General features: G+C 41.1%; 1 protein-coding gene across 2 annotated transcripts in view; it reads right to left on the bottom strand.

The window, feature by feature from the left end:
• The window catches only part of LOC125453414 (copper-transporting ATPase 2-like), a 103,057-nt gene that overhangs the window by 18,560 nt on the left and 63,846 nt on the right, over positions 1 to 20,651 (bottom strand). For both annotated transcript variants that reach the window (XM_048532972.2, XM_059646752.1), the window contains exons 12-16: positions 20,101 to 20,235; positions 11,707 to 11,901; positions 10,333 to 10,515; positions 8,157 to 8,358; positions 4,417 to 4,563 (exon numbers count right to left, since the gene is read on the bottom strand). In XM_048532972.2, coding sequence (XP_048388929.2) covers positions 4,417 to 4,563; positions 8,157 to 8,358; positions 10,333 to 10,515; positions 11,707 to 11,901; positions 20,101 to 20,235 — 862 coding nt within the window. The remainder of the gene's footprint in view (positions 1 to 4,416; positions 4,564 to 8,156; positions 8,359 to 10,332; positions 10,516 to 11,706; positions 11,902 to 20,100; positions 20,236 to 20,651) is intronic.

Raw genomic sequence — 20,651 nt, 5'->3', positions numbered from 1 at the left:
ACTACCCAATAACTATTTCATGCAACAGGATGAGCGATCATAGGGCTTTCTTGGTGCCTGCTGTTTTACTGGCTGTCTTTTATTCTATTCAGTCTTATTGAAAAATTCACTTATGTTTACCCAAACACTAATCTGACTTCTCTTTTCACTGGTGCTGTAAATTCCTATTCATGTCAACTCTTGAGTTTCAGCACCTACAGCTTTACTTTCAACAAAGAAAGAGTGAAGCAGGCATAATAAAAATGACTGAAAGCATCACAAGATGAAAAACATTGAAAGTACAATGATCAGTGTCTAATTTATCTTTATGCCCCTAAAAATAGAAAAATACACCCTATCTTTAAAGATAGCCGAGGAAGTCACACCAAAATTACAAGAATTATTTTGCAAGGAAATGTATTCTTTTGCTGCTAAAAATTTCAATTACAGTTCTTCTGCCTAAAAAAATGTTTAATCTTGAGGACCTTTTTGAAGCTAGCAAATGAGTGCAATTAGTGAAACCTTGTAACAGTGATTAATTCAATTTAAAGCATGGCCAGATTTAAGACTGGGGTTGGCCTCCAATGGCATGCATTGTAAACCAACGCAAAATATTGCATGATTTGTGCCGGACATGTATTGTACTTGAAACACATTTAAACCACTGCACTGGTTAGTCCAGTTTAGGACAAGTTGAGCTGAAAAATATCAAAGCAATCTTATCCTTACAACTTATTTTTACATAATTCAATAGGAAATAACAATTCATATCACAAAAACATTATAAAAATGACGTTCATAAAAACATTATGTTTTATTACACCAGATTGTCTCCAAGTAAGCTTTTTCTATTGGTTCATAGTGGACATTGCTGGCAAAGTCAAAATTTACTGCCCATCCTTATTTGTCTCAAAGTGGTGTTAAGTAAGATGTCTTTCTGAATTGCTGCAGGCTATTTGCAGCAGGTATTCCCTTAAAAGGTACTATATGGGAAGAAGTACCAGCATTTTGACCCAGTGACAGTAATAGTGATATATTTCCAAGAGCTTGACTTACATGGGACCAACCCTACAGCTGGTGATGATTCCACATGCCTATTAAGCTTGTTTCTTTAGGTGGTAGAAGTTGGAGGTTAGCAAGGCGCTTTTGAACAAATCTTCACATGTGGCAGTATATCTTGTAGATGATGCCATTATGTACCACTGAAGTTGCTAGATAAGGTGTTAATTGAGCAGGCAACTGTAACTTGATTGGTGTTGAGTTCCCAGAGATTGTCGGAGTTGCAGTTCTCCACTCAAGCAGGGATATTCCATCACAATTCTGACTTGTAACTTTCTGATGGTAGAAAACCTTTGGGGAGCCAGGAAATGAGTTCTCCACTACATAATTCCTTCCTCTCACATGTGCCATTTACAGGAGTGACCCAGTTGAGTTTATTGCTAATGGGAATTCTCAGGAAATTGTTGGTCCAGAGAGTTCAACAATGGGAATACTGTTGAATATTATGAGGAGGTAGATTAGATAATCCCTTCTCAGAGATGGCGATGCCATTGAGCGTCACTTCTATGGTGCAAAAGCTACCTGCCACTCATTTAGCCAAGTCTGATGGTTCTCTGGGTCTTCCTGCATGTGAGTGCTGCCAGCTTCATTTTCTGAGGAGTTGCAAATGGAACTGAAGACTGCAAAACTTCTGACTTATATAAGCAACTGAAGTTGGTCCAGCATAGGACTAATCTAGGCAATTCTTGCAGGGACATCCTTGAGTGGAAACTGGCCTCCAATAATATCGGCTTCCTTTCCTGTTAAGTATTACACAGACGGTGGGGAGTTTCCCCATGAGTCCTAATTAGTTGTAATTTTACAAAGGATTCTTAACACTGCAATCAGTCAAATGTCGCATTGACGTTAAGGGCAATCATTCTTAATGCACCTCAAGAATTGAAATCTTTTGAATGCCAATCAACACAACTGTACAGTTGCGACTCTGGTTTTACACGTAGGCAAGGCCAGATAAGGATGGCAAATTTCCTTCTCTATGGATATTAATGAATTAGCTGTGTGTTTTTTTAATTGCAATCTATAACAGTGTCATGGTCACTATTTCGGAGTATCCAGACTTTGAAAAATTCTACGAAAATATAATTTCCACCAGCCACCACAGCGTAAATTGAATCTGGAAGCCCAACCTCTGAAAACTTGCATGGATTGCTGATCCAGTATTGTCACATTGCCACTATCTTCCACATAAAAATTGCAGAATCCAAACTGACTAGTGGTTAGCAGGTTATTACTGAGCATGTGCTGCTTGTTTCAAATGCCAGTGGTAGCTTTTCTCAATATTGATGAATGAGAGTAAACTGACAGGATGGTAAATGGCTAATTTATACTTGTCCTGCTATTTGTGAATTGAAAATATCAAAAAACTTAACATTTTATCATGTAGATGCAAGTTTTTTTTGTTTGCTCCCTAAAGGACATGGATGAGCCAGATGTGTTTTAACAGAACTGTCACATGGGTTACGATTAAAGTAGCTTTTCATGACTGGCATTTTTTAATGAATTCAAATTTCACCATCTACCATGGTAGCATTCTAACTTGTGTCCTTAGCATATCAGTTCGAACTTCTGGATTGCAAGTCTAGCTATAATACCACTATGCATCCAGCTCCATAGTGTCAAAAATATATTAGAGCAGATCGAGAAAAATTTAAATGTATCTAGCACAACGCCTGGCATGTTGTTGAGATTCTTCATTTTGCTGCAACCAGCACCTTGTCATTTCTTGGTAACTTGTACTGAATCAAAATGACTAATACCTAGCATCTTTTTTATTCATACATTGAGGGGACATGGGTTTTGCCGGCTGACTTATTGGCCATTCCCAGATCAAACCACAGCAGTCCATTTGATGAATGTGCATTCACAGTCCTCTTAGGGATGGGAGTTCCAAGATTTTGATCCAGTGATACTGAAGAACAGTGATACAAGATGGTCAATGAGTTAACAGAAACAGGAAGATGGTTGTGTTCCCATGTATTTGTTACCTTTGTCTTCTAGATGGTGGTGGCCACGTGTTTGGATGGTGCTACCTAAGGAGGGTTGGAAAATTTCTGTAGTACATCTTGAAAATGGGATACACTGATGCTACTGTGCACCAGTGATGGTGCAAGTTTTATGAATGTGCTACCATTTAAGCCTGATATCTACGTAGCACAAGTGTTATTTGCTACTTGCCAGTCAAAGCCTGGATTGTAGAGGAGTTGCTACATTTGGGCACGGACTGCTTCAACATCTGAGGAGTCTCAAATGGCGCTGAATACTCTTTGATCATCAGTGAACATTCCCGCTTATGATGGAAAGGAGGTCACAGATGAAGCACTGAAGATGCCTGGACCTGGAACATTATTCTGAGGAACTCCTACACTGAAACATAAATGCTAATATCCATTGACCACAATTCCATTGGCCCCAACCAACTGAGATAGTGAGAACCATGGAGTAAGTTTAGTTCTGCTGGTATTCCTTGATGCTGCATTTGGTCAAATGTAGCCTTGTTGTCAAAGGCAGTCATAGTCTCACCTCACCTTGCAAAATTCAGACCTCAGTTTATAAGAACGGAGGCCATAATGAAGTCAGGGACTAAGTGGCTCTGACTGAGCCCAAACAGAATGCCAGCGACCTGATGACCCATTCAGTTACTTTGCTGATGATTGATAGGGAATGATGGGGTGATAATCAATCAAGTTGGATTGTCCTGCTTTTTGTGTACAGGTATGTCTTGTGCAAATGTGGGAAACTTTCTACATTGCTGTGTAGATGCCAGTGTTGCAGATGTACTGATAGTTTGGCCAGTTGCATGGCAAGCTCTGGAGGACAAGCTGTCTGCACTATTGCCAGAAAGTTGTCAGTACTCATAGCCTTGGGGTATCAAGTATGTTCAGACATGCACTGATATCACTTGAAGTGAACTGAATTGATCGAAGGCGGGCATTTCTGGTGTTGGGAACCTCTGGAGCAGAGTGAGATGTATCAGCCACCTGGGACTTTCAGCTAAAATTATTACAAAAGCTTCAGCATTATTTTTTGCACCAATGGATTGGACTCCCTCATCATTAAGAATGAGACTATTAGTGGAGTCTCCACCTTCAATGAGCTGAGTGATTCTCCACCACCATTCATGACTGGATGTAGCAAAATTGCAGAATTTAGACCTGATCTGCATCTGTGAATCGTTCAGCTAAGCCTGCAGCAGCTGTATCTGGTAGTTAGCATACATGTAGCTGCTTTATTATAGCTTTGCTATTTTTTCCTATTTCTCTACTTTTGCAGTTGTCATTTATTCTGAGAGATTATTACCAGTTATTTGCAATGTTGATCAGTGACATCTAAATGCATGATAAAAATTCAATTGAGAAACTCTTATTACATGGATCTTACCGTCAATGGCCACCAACACTGCTGTTTGACCTTTCATTTCGTGACTGGTCATGGCCTCATTAACCTCACTGCCAACATGTAAACCATTGCGTGTGATCCACTCCCGGTTTCCAATTAACACTGAGTAGGCCTGAGAAGCTACTGCACCTAAAGAGAGTTTTAAAAATGCTGTTAATTAATGTACAGGCCTTTAAACAATTTAGGTGAGGCAAGAATTATTATTTTTGATTTCAAGATCACATTTGACCAAGTGTGGCATCGAGGAGCTTTAGCAAAATCTGAGTCAATGGGAGCTGGAGACTGGCTGGAGCCGTACCTGGCATAAAGGAAGATATCCGTGGTTGTTGGTGGTCAGTCATCTCACTTCTAGGAAATCTCTGCTGGAGTTCTCGAGAATAGTGTCCTGGGCCCAACCTTCTTCACCTTTACATCAATGACTTTCTCATCATAAAGTCAGATGTGGAGATATTAGTCCCTGACTGCACAATGTTCAGCAACATCCATGAACCTCAGGGGCTAAAGCAGCTCATACTGAAATGCAGCAAGGCCAAGATAAAATCCAGGTTGGACTGACAACTGCAAGTAATATTTGCTCCAAACAACTGCCAGGCAATCTCCAATCATGGGGTAACAAGGCTGGTACAAGACTTTGGTTAGGTCACTTTTGGAATGTTGCATGCAATTCAAGTCTCCCTGCTTTGGGAAATATGTTGTTAAACTTGAATGGGATCAGAAAAGACTTAGAAAGGATGTTGACAGGGATGGAAGGTTTGAGCTATAGAAGAGGCTGAGTAAGCTGGGGCTATTTTCTCTAAAGCATCAGACACTGAGGGGTGACCTTGTAGAAGTTTATAAAATCATGAAGGACATGGTTAGGGTGAATTGTCAGCATCTTTTCCCCAGGGTAGGGGGAGTGTAAAACTAGAGGTCATAGGTTCAAAGTGAGAGATGAAAGATTTAAAAGGAACCTGAAGTGCAACTTTTTCATGCAGAGGGTGGTACGTGAATGGAATGAGCTGTCAGAGGAAGTGTGGTGGCTGGTACAAATACAACATTTAATGGATATCTGGATGGGTATATGAGTAGGAAAGGTTGAGGGGGAAATGGGCCAAATGCTGACAAATGGGACCGGATTAATTTAGGATATCTGGTCAATAATGAAAAAGTTGGACCAAAGGGTCTGCTTCCATGCTGTGCAAGTCTAGGTCTCTATGTAAAGGTGGAATCTAACCATCGCCCCTTGACATTGATTGGCATTTAGCCATCAGTAAATTCCCCCCACTGTCAACCACTGGTCCCAGAGCCACTGACCAGAAGTTGATCTGGAATAGCTGGGTATAAAAGGAGTAGATGAGAGACTGGAATCCTGCAGCGTGTAACTAACCCACCTGACTGGATGATTTCAGCTCCAACACCACTCAGGAATCTTGGAGTACAGACCCAGAGTGCTCAACTGCACCTCAAATGACAAGCCCTTCATTCCCAGGATTATTCCTGTGGGCCTGTTCTGGACCTTTTCAAGGCCAGCACTTCCTTCCTTACCTATGGGAGCCCAAAAGCGCCCACAATATTACAAATTAGGTTTGACCAAAACCTTATACAGCCTCGACAGTACATGCCTGCCCTTGTATTCTAGCCCCCTTGAAATGAATGCTAACACTGCACTGAATTTCCTGACTTCCAACTGAATCTGCAAATAATCTTAAGAGAATCCTGAATTACAACTCCTATGTCCTTTTGTGCTTCAGATATCCAAAACCTTTCCACATCTGGAAAAACTTCAATCCCCACACCAGTGATGCTCAGTAGCATCTATTACCATTTAATGCTAAAATTCACCAAGAATACTTAAATAGCACCTTTCAAACTCAACTACTATTATCAAGAGAAACAGGCTCAAAGTGTTGAATGGCCTACTCCTGTGCATACGTTATGGAGAATGGAAGAAGATAGATGGAAATACCATCACCTGCATTATCACTTCCAAGCCACTCACCATTCTGATTTAGAGATACATTACCGTTCCTTTAGTGTTTTGTTAAAATCCTGGAACTCCCTCCCTAATGTCACTGTGGTTCTGCCTATAGCAAAACAGACTGCAGCATTTCAAGAAAGCTGGTCACCACCATCTTCGAGGGAATAAGGGCAGTGCAATAAATGCTATCCCAACTAGTAACACCCACATCCCACGAACAAACAAAGAAAAACTATAATTGTTCCAAAATCAACGATTTTGAGTGTGACTAGGTGATATTAATATGACAAAGGCTGATAAAGTCATCAATACAGAGAAGACCAGTAATGTTGCATTTTTATTTCTTGTAGACAATTTGAGAGAAACGGCAGCAAATCTGTGCATTTTAACACCTGTGAGTTACTTCATGTGATACACCATTTGATGGTTTTCTGTTCAATAAAGAATGACAAGAATATGTTTACTTTTCTGAATGTTTTCATTGATAAAGATTATCAAAATTCATTATATTTGGAAAAAAATATCACTACGATGTAATAAAGTCATTAGTCACATAATGAACAGTTTGCAAATTGATTCATTCAAATAAACAATAAAATTCTACACGGAAACAAGGCTGCTGGAAAAGCTCAGCAGATCTGGCAGCATCTGTGGAGGAGAAAACAGAGTTAATGTTTTGGGTCCAGTGACTCTTTTTCAGAACTGATGGCGGCTGGGAATACATCAGTTTATATGCAGAAAATAGGGAGGGGGGTGGGGTAGGGAGTAAACAACAGGATAGAGCCCTAAGAGAGAGAGAAAGACAGTTGGACGGACAAAAGGAGTTGCTAACGATCAGGCTGTAAGGGTGAGTAGTTGTTAATGGGGAAGAGATAATGGGAACTGCAGATGCTGGAGAATCCAAGATAATAAAGTGTGAAGCTGGATGAACACAGCAGGCCAAGCAGCATCTCAGGAGCACAAAAGCTGACGTTTCGGGCCTAGACCCTTCATCAGATTAATGGGGAATGTTAGTGACTAACAACAGCGGGTGTGTAGTGGCAGGCTATGTGGTAACAAGGCCTGGTGTGTGGGATGGGCAGCTGGGACATGGGGGAGTTTAGGCCCTAAAATTATTGAACTCAATATTGAGTCCGGAGGGTTGTAGGATCCCCAAGCGGAAAATGAGGTGTTGTTCGTCCAGTTTGCAATGGGCTTCACTGGAGCACTGTATCAAGCCGGAGACTGCCTACAGTGTTCCAGTGAAGCCCATCGCAAGGTGGAGGAACAACACCTCATTTTCCACTTGGCAACCCTACAACCCTCCGGACTCAATATTGAGTTCAATAATTTTAGGGCCTAAACTCTCCCATGTCTCAGCCCCCGGCCCCACACTCCAGGCATTGTTACAACAGCCTGCCATTACACACCCCCTGTTGTTAGTCACTAACAGTCCCTATCAACAGCTACGCACCCTCCCAGCCTGATCGTTAGCAACTCCTTTGTCTGTCCAACTGTCTTTCTCTGTGTTCGGCCTCTATCCTATCGTTTACTCCCTACACACACCGCACCCCCCACCTCCCTATTTTCTGCATATAAACTGACGTTTTCCCAGCCATCATCAGTTTTGAAGAAGGGTCACTGGACCCGAAACGATAACTGTTTTCTCCTCCACAGATGCTACCAGACCTGCTGAGCTTTACCAGCAACTTTGTTTTTGTTCCTGACTTACAACATCTGCAATACTTTTGGTTTTTAATAAAATTCTGAAAGAAGCTAGGATTACCTTCTGAAGTGGTTTGTGACCGCACTGTATTAACATCATGCAAATCATTAATCTTCAATGAGTGTGTGCTATGTTCACGTTTATTCAGACTGTGTTCACTTTTCAGCACAATTGCTTCAATATTAGTAACTTTGCAGCTGATGCCACAACCTGGCACAGACTGAAAATCAGTACAGTATCCCAAAACATCTATGCCAAGTTCCTGGAACAAACAGGAAAACTTTAGATATTTCTCAACCTTATATCAAACACTTAAACATTCTTCAACTACAATAAATAACATTTATAATACACATTTTAGTTGGAAAAATCCCAAAGATTTTCATTAGGAGAAAGAGAGTAGCAGATGAGTTAGGTAACTGAAGATATGTATACTTGAAGAGACAGGTTTTATACCAGTAAACTGTGATAAATGAAGTGAAACTCTGCCCTAAATATGTGGAACAGTAACAGCATGAAAAGTGAGAAAGAGGAATGAGGATAAGTACAGTAGACTGATCTATACCAATGTATATAAGATTCTGCGGTTAATATGGGTCATTGGATGTAATGAAGAAATTATGCTGTTCCTGGGCAAGATAATCAGCAAAAGCCAAGGTAATCCATGCAATTTCCTATAGGAAGATACTTGTACCATTTAAGGGGACAGCAAAAATTCATTAGAAATATACCAGGAATGAATATTAATGTTACTTTAAACAAACATGAAAAATAAAATTCCTTACTCTTCACATTGAAGACAAGGAATGGGGTGCTAGAGAGACTGCTCAATAGTGGTCATTTGTCAAGAGGAAAGATTGGGATTATTTTAGTTTATTTTAAAGAAAACACAGTGCTATAAAAGTATGTTACATTACACAACACTCAGATCAGTAACATTTATTTTCGCAACACGGTTCTTACAAAACCACAAATGCTTTAAAAATGGTCAATGATGGACTTGGTACAAATTATTATTAACTGGCAAAGTTTTAAGGATTTAAAAAAAACAAGAATTTTGGTGTAAGTGGTCGAACATTGCATTGCCAAGGAAGTACTGTCAACAATACAACTGAACATTTTGGCTCAAATTCTGCAGTGAATACAAAATATTTTCTCATTGATGGCTGTCCAGAAAGTTTGACAGTGCTTTCGGGGAAGGTGTTGCTCTAATGTAGTATTTAAATCAATGCAGCAACTTCTGTAAGGCACAAGTTGCTTGACAGTACAACAAGAAATAACATAATACTTTAACCTCTTTGAATTAAGAATCCTCTCTGGCATGGGCAGACTCCAAACAAAGTATAAATTAATTAGAAGTCATGCATAAAATGTGAGATAAAGATTGGACAAGGTCAAAAGGAGTTGAGAGAAACAGGATATGAAACAGATAGACAGCAAAAGTAGGGGCAATACAGTGACTCAGTGGTTAGCACTGCTGCCTCACAGTGTCAGGAATCTGGGTTCAATTCCCCCTTGGGCGACTGTTCTGTGTGCAGTTTTGCACATTCTCCCCATGTCTGCATGGGTTTTCTCCCACAGTCCAAAAATGTGCAGGCTAGGTGGGCTGACCATGCTAAATTGCCCATAGCGTTCAGGGATATGTTGATTAGGTGGGTTATAGGGGGATGGGTCTGGATGGGATGTCTGAGGGGCATCTTGGACTTGTTGGGCCAGGGGGCCAGTTTCCACATTGTAGGGATTAAATGATTTATGATCTAAAACACTACATATTTTAAATCTCTCTGCTAAGTAATTTCTGAATCAATGAGATCCTGGTCTTACAAGACTTTCAGCAGCAGAGAGGTTATTTGATAGTTAGTTAAATCTTATACCACATCCTCATTCTTGAATGTACTAGTTATAATTTTTTTATGCATTTAGCTGTGCACACGCAGAGACTGGAAGGTGCTGTCTGATTTACTCTAAGTCAGGTGAAGAAGCAGCAATCCAAAAGCTTGCAACTTCAAACAAACCTGTTGGGCTACAACCTGGTGTCATGTGATTCCTGCCTTTGCCTACCCAACTCCAACACCGGTACCACCACATCATAATTTGCTCCATAATAATATTCAGATCAGCTTTATCATTACCAGTAATGAAAAATCCAGGGCTATGGCATACTATTACATAATATAAAAGATTTGAGTAAAGACTGGACACAAACTGACAGAAGTAAAAAATATCTACGACTTACTTCTTTACAGTATTTGGCCACAGCATTTCCAAGAGGATGCTCACTGCTAGCTTCTGCAGTGCCAACAATTGCAAGCAATTTCTTCAATGGCAGCACAGTCACATCTACCAAGATTAGAACTCTCATTACCTTCGGAACACCATGTGTAATCGTTCCAGTCTTGTCAAACATAACAACTTTTACCTACAGACACAAAAGCTTTTATCACTGCAATGAAATAATCAAAGTGGTCAAATAAAGGTTGCCAACCTTTTAAAAAAAAAGGAGTCAAAGTGTAGGAAAGTTTAACTTTAGCAGATTAGATACCGAAATATTTATTTCGCTTTGCAAACACAAATAGTCCAATTAATCAAGCATAAATGCTGAATCAATTGCTCTTATGGTTACTGAAAACACCAAAATGTGAGTCATAGAATCACTACAGTGTGGAAACAGGCCATTTGGTCGAACAAATTCACAACATTCCTCTGAAGAGCATCCCACCAGACACATTCCCCACCCTTTCTCTGTAATCCTGCATTCCCTATGTCTAATCCACCTAATTTACACACCCCTGGACATTTCAGGCAATTTAGCATGTCCAATCCACCTAACTTGCTCATTTTTGAACTGAGAGGAGACCCACACAGACATGGGGAGCATGTTCAAACTCCATACAGTCACCTGTGGGTGGAGTTGAACCCAGGTCCCTGGCACTGTGAGGCAGCAGTGCTAACTACTGAGCCACCTTGCCACCCTAAACTGAGAACCGCTAAACAAAAACACATTTATATACATATTTATTTTGGGCTAAAATATGGTATAATTAAACTTCTGGTAAATTACTAAAATAACACTGTTGGGTTTGTATGCTACGAAGGTTAAGGGGTCAGTGTTAAGGAAAACCTCAGTGCTACCAAAAAGAAAAAGTCACAGTTTTATTGATCACATTCTAGTGTAATTTGCTGCAAAGCAAACATGCAGAGCAAGGGAAAGCAAAGTTGTCTTGGTTTTATTGCCTCCAACACCGAAAAAAATTGCCTAAATCGATACATTATGAATAGATCATTGGAAAAAGGCTACCCTATCCATTTACTTGTGGGAAAACAAAATTGCCTTTACTTTGCTAGAGAAAGACAATTTAACAAAAAGTATGTAGAATCATAGGTGATAACAGAAGAGGTTGTGTTGACTCTGAAACAGCTGTCCAATTAATCTCACTGTTTTTCATTCTCTACTGCCCAGCACATCTCCCCCCTTCAATACAATTAACCTTTGGATTGGCTGTTTGGCAATATTCTAAACCAGTGTAACCAATCTGATCAGATCCTGTTGATAAGAATGTTACTTGTTATGGTGCAGCTTTCCTTATTAAACCTCTTCATCACCACTAACCTTGTGGGCCAACTCGAGTGGTTCACCTCCCTTGATCAGAATGCCATTTTGAGCACCAACACCTGTACCCACCATCACAGCTGTAGGGGTAGCCAATCCCAGGGAACAGGGGCATGCAATAGACAACACTGTAATGGAAGTCTGAAATGCAAATCTGACAATCACCTCAGCTTTAGGAATATGCTTGCTGTAACCCTAAAAAGAAACAAAACAAAAAGTTAACATGAAATACTAGCCAATTCTGGACACCTCACAGTAACATACATAATTGTCCTAGGAAGTAATCCTGCATGGAGAACATTACAACAAAATGCCATTTATGCAATGGTAATATTAAAAATGAAATATGAAGGTACTGTGACTGAAACTTTTCAAAAGACCACGAGTAGAGAAGACAAGGGAGAACCTGTGGATGTGGTGTATTTAGATTTACTGACGGTCCCATGTACAAGATTTGTGGGCAAAGTTAAAGCTCATGGGATAGAGGTTAGTATATTAGAATGGATCGAGAATTGGTTGACAGCCAGTAAACAAGAAGTGGGAATAAATGAGTTGTTTTCCAAGTGGCAGGGAGTGAATAGTAGGGTACCACGAAAAATCTGTGCTTAAGCCACAGCTATTCACAATATATATAAATTACCTTGATGATGGAGCCAAATGTAACATTTCCAAGTTTGCTGATAACACAAAACTGTGCAGGAATGAGCACAATGGAGGAGACAAGGAAGTTTCATGATGATTAGGACAAACCGAGTTGCCAAACATATGACTGATGCAGTACAACGTGGCTGAATGTGAAGTTATACATTTTGATGTGAAACACAGAAAGGAAGAGTATTACTAAATGATGATATATTGGGAAATGTGGATGTACAAAGGGATCTGATGCCCTTGTACACCAGTCATGAAAGTGGACAGTCGGGTGCAGCAAGCGATTAGGAAGGCAAACGGTACACTGACCTTCAGTGCAAGGGGATTTCATAAGAAGGGGTGTCTTCAGCAGTTTTACAGGGCATTGGTGAGACTACAACCAGAGTACTCTGGGTAGTTTTGGTCTGCCTACCAATAAAAAGGACATGCTTGCTGGCAAGAGAGTAGAGCAAACATTCATTAGGCTGGTATCAGGGGAAGCAGAACTTTCCTATGAGGATAGATTGGTTCCATTGAACCTCTATTCACTACGGTATAGAAGAATGAGAAAGGATCTAGTTGGGTGGCACAGTGGCTCAGTGGTTAGCACTGCTGCCACATAGTGCAAGGGACCTGGGTTCAATTCCAGCCTCGGGTGACTGTGTGCTATTTGCATATTCTCCCCATGTCTGAGGGGGTTTCCTTCCACTGTTCAAAGATGTGCAAGTTAGGTGGATTAGCCATGCTAAATTGCCCATAGTGTCCAGGGATGTGCAGATGAAGTGGGTTAGCCATGGGAAAGTGGGGAGGTTGGGGGGGACAGTATGGGTGGGGTGCTCTTCAGATCGTCAAAGAACAAAGAACAAAGAAAATTGCAGCACAGGAACTAGCCCTTCAGCCCTCCAAGGCTTCGCCAATCCAAATCCTCTATCTAAACCAGTCACCTATTTTCCAAGGATCTGTATCCTTCTGCTCCCTGCCCATTCATGTATCTGTCTAGATACATCGTAAATGATGCTATCGTGCCTTCCTCTACCACCTCCACTGGCAATATGTTCCAGGCACCCACTACCCTCTGCGTAAAGAACTTTCCATGCATATCCCCCTTAAAAACGTTTCCCCTCTCACCTTGAAATTGTGACCCCTAGTAATTGGGTCCTCCACTCTGGAGAAAAAGCTTATTGCTATCCACCCTGTCCATACCTCTAGTGATTTTGTAGACTTCGATCAGGTCTCTCCTCAACCTCCATCTTTCTAACGTAAATAATCCTAATCTACTCAACCTCTCTTCATAGCTAGCGCCCTCTATACCAGGCAACATCCTGGTGAACCTCCTCTGCATCATCTCCAAAGCATCTACATCCTTTTGGTACAGTGGCGACCAGAAGTGTATGCAGTATTCCAAATGCGGTCGAACCAAAGTCCTATACAACTGTAACATGACCTGCCAACTCTTGTAATCACTACACCATCTAATGAATGAAAGCATACCGTATGCCTTTTTGCCCACTCTATCGACTGGCGTTGCCACCTTCAGGGTACAATGGACCTGAACACCCAGGTCTCCCGGTGCATCAATTTCCCCAGGGCAGTGTGCACTTATTGGGTCAAATGATCTGTTTCCACTCTGGAGGGATTCTATGAAATTCTAAAATTTCTAACAGGGCTGGGCAGACTAGATGCAGGATATAGGAAGCATACTGCCCCTGGTTGGGGAGTCTCAAGCCAGGGGGTCCAGTCTCAGGATACATGATGGACAATTTAGGACTGAAATGAAGAAATATTTCTTCAAAAGAGTGGTGAAATTCTAGAAGGCAGATGGCTGTGAAGGCCTAGTCTCTGGAAATATTCAAGGAAGGGACAGATAAATTGCAGTTTTAAAAATATCAAGGAGTATAGGAATGTGGCACCGAAGTAGAGGATTAGCCATTATGCAAGTCAATGGCTAACAACAGGAGCCAAAGACAAATCGGCCTATTTTTGCTCCTTATTTCAATGTAGTTGCTGTCACACAGAAGGAAGCTTAATTGGCATTTTGTAGATAACAAACACCAAGAGATCACATCAGTCTTTGCATAGTAGTCAAATCAGCTTAAGAAAATGATCCGTAAAGCTGACTTCCTGCTAATTAAACACAAGGACGATTATGCTTGACAGGGGGCTATGAATTCCTGCCCACAGGCTAAAATGACAGCACAATGCATGCCCAGGTGATGAACGGCTGCCCTGCTGTCACTTAATGGCTAATTTGCTGAAAATAGGCTGGAGGTGGTATATCCACCCTTCACAGCCAGGATAGCCAATAGCTCTGTAGTTCCAACAGCACCAGGTAGTTACAGCCACTGCTGAAACCACAGGTAGTCCCAAATTGAGATTGTCATTGGGACCAGGGAGTCAGGGAGATTTCACCAGAGTCAAAGTGATAAGTGTCTAGAAGGAGATTAGGAGAATGAGAGGTTCAGGTTTGAGAGGCTATTGGGTGGTGTGGAATGGAAATGGATGGGTGAAGGGGTGGACAGTTTTATCTTGAGCGTCTGATGGATATGAGATCTGACACCAGCCTTGATTATGTGTAAAACGGTGCTGCCATCTGTATGAAGCCATTAAGTGGGCATTCTTTGGAAACTTAAAGGTCCTTAAAAGTCCAAAAAGGTTGGCCTGCTGCCAAATGCCTGCAAAGTTTCCCAAAAAAATTCTGCAAGTTGGATGGGTAGTTAGGTTGTGGTGAGAAGGATTAGTGTTGTTTGTTTACAAGTCCTTCACTTTCAAACCTACTGGTAGAGAGGGATGAAATCCAGCCCTTAGGTTTTGAAAGTAAGTGTGACCCCAAAAATTAGCAACAGGAAGCAGAAAAAAGGAACAGGAATAAGTCATTCGGCCCTTCAAGTTTGCTCTACCAATCAACATGATCAAAGATAATCATCCAACTCAGTACCCTGTTCCTGCTTTACCCCACCCCTTTGATTTCTTTATTCCTAAGAACTATATCTAACTCCTCCTTGAAAACATTCAATGTTTTGGTCTGAACTACTTTCTGTAGCTGTGACTTCCACAGGCTCACCACTGAGTGAAGAAATTTCTCCTCATCTGAGCTCTGAATGGCTGATTCCATATCCCTAGACTGTGACCCTAGTTCTAAACTCCCCAGGCATCAGACGCATCTATTGTGAGTTTACCCGGTCTCCCCCTGCTAGAGTTTTATAGGTTTCTATAAGATCCCATCTCATTCTTATAAATTCCAATGAGTACAGCCCTAACCAACCCAATCTCTTTTCACATATTGTCCTGCCATTCCAGGAATCAGTCTGGTAAATCTTTATTACACTCCCTCTATAGCCAGAACATCCATCCTTAGATAAGGAGGCCAAAACTGCACACAATACTCCAGGTGTGGCCTCACCAACGTCTTGTACACGTGCAGCAACACATCCCTGCTTCTGTACCTTATGAAGGCCAACATACCATTTGCCCTCTTCACCGCATGCTGCTCTAAGAAAAAAAAACTTGCATTTATATTGCATTTGTAACAACCTCAGGATGTTCTAAAGAGTCAAGAGATAATGAAGTATTTTAGAAAGTGCAGACATTGTCGTAATGTAGAAAATGCAGTAGCCAATTCAAACAAAGCAAGATCCAATAAGTGACAATGAGAAAACAAACTGTTCCCTTAAGAGGTTGATTCCGTACACTGGGAAGAATTGTTCTTTGAATACTACCATGATATCTTTTACATCTACCCAAGAAGGCAGATAAGGACCTCGATTTAATGTCTCACCTGCAAGACGGCAGCTTTAACAGAGGACCTGCATTTCCCAAACCACCTAACCTGCACATTTTTGGACTGATAGAGGAAACTGGACAACCTGGAGGAAACCCATGCAGACAGAGGAAGGAATGTGCTAACTCCACACAGTCACCTGAGACTGGAATCAAACCCAAATGCCTGGCACTGTGAGGCAGCAGAGCTAACCTGCCACCTCACTAGCTAGCTATCATGCTGAGGTGCAAGTCATTTATGTTTTGATCAGTTCTACCCGCGTGACTTACTTTAGTTTGGCCAAATTTGTCGTCTTGAGACTCAGCAACTGGTCATTTACTCAATAAGCAAAACCTTAACGTTTTCTTTTATAATGATGCATAGCTAGTTTTCTTTTCTTTAACCCTCAAACAACTCATGATATTCTCATCTCTGCCAACTTCTGGATTTCCAAGCAACCAGCACACGTGGCACATTAGTAACAAATTTAACAATAATTTTAATCTTATCAATGTAACATAGTACTCCAAATCGGACTATCTTGCTGGTTTTGATCTATTCAACTCCTTTAACAATAGCACAGTTATAACACATTAATTATGTTACAAGTTTGGAATCAAGAGAGCCAAACCATAGGAATTAAAGATCTAATTAATCTTTGATTACTATTAACAAACTATTGACAAACTTCATGCTAGTCCCTAAAAGTTAATAGATCAATTGAATTCTGCATTACAGATTTAACATGTTCCACCACCTTCGTCAGGGACTGATTTTTGTCTGTTATTTGTTATTTATGTACATCACATCCCTTTTCACCAATTATCATACCACTAACAAGGGTAATGAGAAACGAGGATATCCTTTATATCTTGAACAAAAAGTGATTTTGCTTAAGTGCTTAATGTATAATCTTACAGGGGGCGGCTTAGTGGTTAGCACTGCTGCCTCACAGCACCGGCAACTTGGGTTCGATTCCACCCTCGGGCGACTGTGTGTGGTGTTTGCACATTCTCACCTCGTCTGGGTGGATTTCCTCAGAATGCTCCGGTTACCCCTGCCACAGTCCAAAGATGTGCAGATTAGGTAAACTGGCCATGCTAAATTGTCCATAGTATTCAGGGATAATAAGATTCGGTGGGTTACAGGGGGATGGGTCTGGGTGGGATTCTCTGGAGGTTTGGTGTGGACTTGTTGGGCCAAAGGGCCTGCTTCCACACTGTAGGGGATTCTATGATACTCCGTGGTATTTGAATAAAGAAAGAAAGGTAAAGTCACCACAGTGCCAGAGGGCCACAGAATCATAAGAAAGAGATGAGTGATGGTGGTTTAACCTGACAGTCATCATTTTCAGTGAGAGGCAAGGTTGAGAGGGTGGGACCTTCATGGCAACCTCAGCTGGTACAGAAATTGAATGTGCATTATTGGTGTCCAGCCAACTGGGCTAACCAACTTGCAGAATCCAAATAGCTTCATTAGATCAGATTTTATTTTAGCATTGCAAAGTTTGAACTAATAATTTATAAAATCAGTCAGCTGGGAAGTCAGTAGCTTCCTTGGATCTCCTAACAGGCTTGATTAACGCACAGTGTGAATAGAAATGGACACTCCCTTGGTCTAGATTTTCCTTGCCCCCAAAGTGGGCAACGGTGAGTCAGTTAGAAAGACGTGGTGAGATCACTAAAATGACATTCTTCACATGGGGCGGGGGTGCACAGATTTTGAAACTAATGTTTAGCGTAGGGGTTTGGATGGTAGGATATGAATCTTGCTGGTGTGCATTGAAAAGCTTATTTGTATGCATTAACATCTCAGTGGTGCCTAATCCCACTTCAGTTATGTGCAGTTTCCTGTTCTTCCATGTACTGCAAAGAAGCTAGATGATGACAATTCCTTACATGAAAGTCAAATTGGGTGTCTAATGACTCTAGCTTGCCTCTTGATCTTCTGGACCTTGATCTAGGACAGAGGTCTCCAAAATCGCAGGAAACTCTCCTTTGCCAGTAACTGCCTGCACACCCTGTACACAGGTGTTGACAGTGGACAAGCATCAGACTCACCATACCCTCATGGTACATCTCTGACCAACTTATAATACAATTCTTCAACTCAATACTGCACTTTAGAGCACACCAATACCTTTCATTGTAATGCTGCTGCCAGATCATTTGTGCGCAGGGAAAAGCACCAATGTCGTGGATTGCAGCAGGGTCCATCTCAGGGATCTCCGCTGTCTTAATGCATACTCACTTTGTACCTAGTGTCAAGGAGTCATATAGCACAGAAACAGACTCTTCAGTCCAACTCATCAGCATTGACCAGACATCCTAATCTGCCCTATTCCCTCTTACTAGTATTTGGCTCAATTCTCTCTAAACCCTTCCTATTAATGTTGCCATCAAGATGCCTTTTAATGTTGTAATTGTACTCACCTCCATCACTTCCTCTGGCAGCTTATTCCATACAAGCACCAACCTCCGCACGAAAAAGTGTTTTTTTTTGTAAATCTTTCCGCTCTCACCTTAAACCTATATAGTCTAGTTTTCGACTCCCCCACCCTAAGAAAAAGACCTTGGCTATTCACATCATCCAATTCACTCACTCAGCCATCTACTTGAATTAGTTGGGTAATGATACACATAATTCAGGTAGTTCTAAAAATTGTTTAAAATAGCCAAACATCTATCTGCAACTAATTTCCTTATTAGTTTCAATTCTCATGTTTGATTTAAAAAGCACCATTAAAACAGGCATTGTGTGCAACATGGACTTCAGTAAAGCCTTTGATAAAGGTTCTGCATGGTAGGCTATTGGAGGAAATACAGAAGCACGGGATTGAGGGAGATTTAGCAGTTTGGATTAGAAACTGGCTTTCTGTAATAAGGCAACGAGTGGTGGTTGATGGAAAATATTTAACCTGGAGTCCAGTTACTAGTGGTGTGCCTCAAGGATCTGTTTTGGGACCACTGCTGTTTGTCATTTTTATAAATGACTTGGATGCAGGCATTGGTGGATGGGTTAGTAAATTTGCAGATGACACTAAAGTCGGTGGAGTGGAGGACAGTCTGGAAGAATGTTGCAGGTTGCAGGGAGACTTGGATAAACTGCAGAATTGGGCCGAAAGGTGGCAAATGGAGTTTAATACGGATAAATGTGAGGTGATTCACTTTGGGAGGAATAATAGGAAGGCAGAATACCGAGTCAATGGAAAGATTCTTGGTAGCACAGATGGATCTTGGTGTCCATGTACACAGATCCCTGAAAGTTGCCACCCAGGTTGATAGTACTGTTAAGGCGGCCTACGGTGTTTTAGGTTTTATTGGTAGAGGGATTGAATTCCAGAGCCGTGATGTCATGATGCAATTGTACAACACGCTAGTGCGGCCTCACTTGGAATATTGCATGCAGTTCTGGTCGCCCCATTACAGGAAGGGTGTGGAAGCATCAGAAAAGGTACAGAGGAGATTTACCAGGATGTTGCCTGGTCTGGAGCGCAGGCCCTATGAAGAAAGGCTGAGGGACTGTTCTCATTAGAGAGAAGGAGGCTAAGAGGGGATTTACTAGAGACATACAAAGATGATCAGGGGATTAGATAGGGTGAACAGTGAGAGTCTTTTTCCGAGCATGATGACTTCAGCTTGTACAAGGGGGCATAGCTACAAATTGAGGGATGATAGATTTAAGACAGTTGTCAGAGGCAGGTTCTTTATTCATAGAGTGGTAAGGGTGTGGAACGCCCTGCCTGCTAATATAGTTAACTCAGCCACATTAGGGGCATTTAAACAGTTCTTGGATAAGCATATGGATAATGATGGGATAGTGTAGGGGGAGGGCTTAGATTAGTTCACAGGTCGGCGCAACATCGAGGGCCGAAGGGCCTGTCCTGTGCTGTATTGTTCTATTTTCTATGTCACATCTACTTTCCCAAACAAACAGAAAAGAAATTCCTCAATGCCTCAGGCCTATTCATCACAGGCAAATATTACAGGCATTTTGGTGCTACTTACTGACAAATACTTTTCAATGGCTTCAAAGTTTGCCAAACCAATGCCGATCCAGGCAATCAGTGTAACCACAGAAATACCAACGATAAATGGAACAAAATATCCACTCAGTTTGTCTGCAAACTGTTGAATTGGAGCCTGGAAAAGTCAAAATATATTTTATTTAGATTCACTAAGTGATTTGGAAATTAAAAGTTAAATGATCACTCTGAAAACATTAACCCAGACTTCTACCTTCGTTTAAACCTTTTTCTTCACCCTTTGCCATTTATAATGCACAAAGAGGAGGTTTCAAATTATTGAAAAATGCTTTCACTGCAGCCATGGTCCAATTTGTCAAAACTGTACATCGTTGTGCTAAACAACTTCACAGTTAAAAGAAAATAGCTTTCTTTCTGCTATAGTCAAACAGTACATCGTCTTTTGTGACCCAGACAGGTCAGAAGGGACCTTTAAATTTTTTTTTGCATTGATCTAAATTTGAAGAAATGTCTTGTGTTAGTGCATTAAAATATAAATGATGGTCTAGTATTTAAAACACAGAGCGAATCTCA

This window comes from Stegostoma tigrinum, chromosome 6 (genome assembly GCF_030684315.1).
Source record: "Stegostoma tigrinum isolate sSteTig4 chromosome 6, sSteTig4.hap1, whole genome shotgun sequence".
NCBI lineage: Eukaryota > Metazoa > Chordata > Chondrichthyes > Orectolobiformes > Stegostomatidae > Stegostoma > Stegostoma tigrinum.
The sequence above is the reverse complement of the archived record's forward strand: the minus strand, read 5'-3'. Positions and strand labels throughout refer to the sequence as shown.